The following is a 686-nucleotide window of genomic DNA, read 5'->3' on the forward strand; positions in this document are numbered from 1 at the left end:
TCGACGCGGATCTGCAATGAAAGAGGCTGCTTCTGTCGTCACAACGTTCACGGAGATGATGAATGAATCGAACAAGATCAAAGCCGAAGAAGTTGCGATGAAGAAAGAAGAAATCGTGCTTGCTCAGCAGAAGCTCGAACTCGAGCGGGCACGGTATGAACTCGACAAAGCCGAGCGTGAAGCTCGTTTTGCAGTCGAAAAGAAAGAGCGCGAAGCTCAGATAGAGTTTATGCGTAGCACAATTGAAATGATGCGTGCATTAACAAAGTAGTTTTATATCCATATCTTAATGTGTGTTTCATCTGCTTGAAAGATAATTACGCTGTAGTATTTCATCTCCTTTGTGGCAAATTGTAACTGACAAACGCGATGTATTGTACGCCTTACACTATGTGGATTCTACATGGAGATATTCCTCAGCAGTTGGTGGCATAACACCAAAGTAGCTGGAAATTTGGTTGCCTCGCTTCATACAGGTATGGACATTTGTCAAAATAACTGCGACGGCATACTGCACACCCACAGCTTGAAGCCACAGCTTCTGTCCACCTTTGTAGTCTACGAATGTCCACAAGTTGCGAACTACACCAAAACCCCACTCTACACTTACACGCACAGAGCTCATTTGCCGATTAAACTCAGCTTGGTACTCATTGAGACGTGCACCTTTGAATCCACACACAATT

General features: G+C 44.3%; 1 protein-coding gene across 1 annotated transcript; it reads left to right on the forward strand.

Annotated features, from left to right (window-relative positions):
• Positions 1 to 16: 16 nt before the first annotated feature.
• Positions 17 to 271, forward strand: H310_02086 (hypothetical protein; the record flags this gene model as incomplete). Its single annotated transcript, XM_008865481.1, has 1 exon — positions 17 to 271. One exon carries the CDS (start codon positions 17 to 19, stop codon positions 269 to 271), a length of 255 nt encoding a protein of 84 aa, XP_008863703.1.
• Positions 272 to 686: the final 415 nt, after the last annotated feature.

Source organism: Aphanomyces invadans, assembly GCF_000520115.1.
Source record: "Aphanomyces invadans strain NJM9701 unplaced genomic scaffold supercont1.3, whole genome shotgun sequence".
Taxonomy (NCBI): Eukaryota; Oomycota; class Saprolegniomycetes; order Saprolegniales; family Verrucalvaceae; genus Aphanomyces; species Aphanomyces invadans.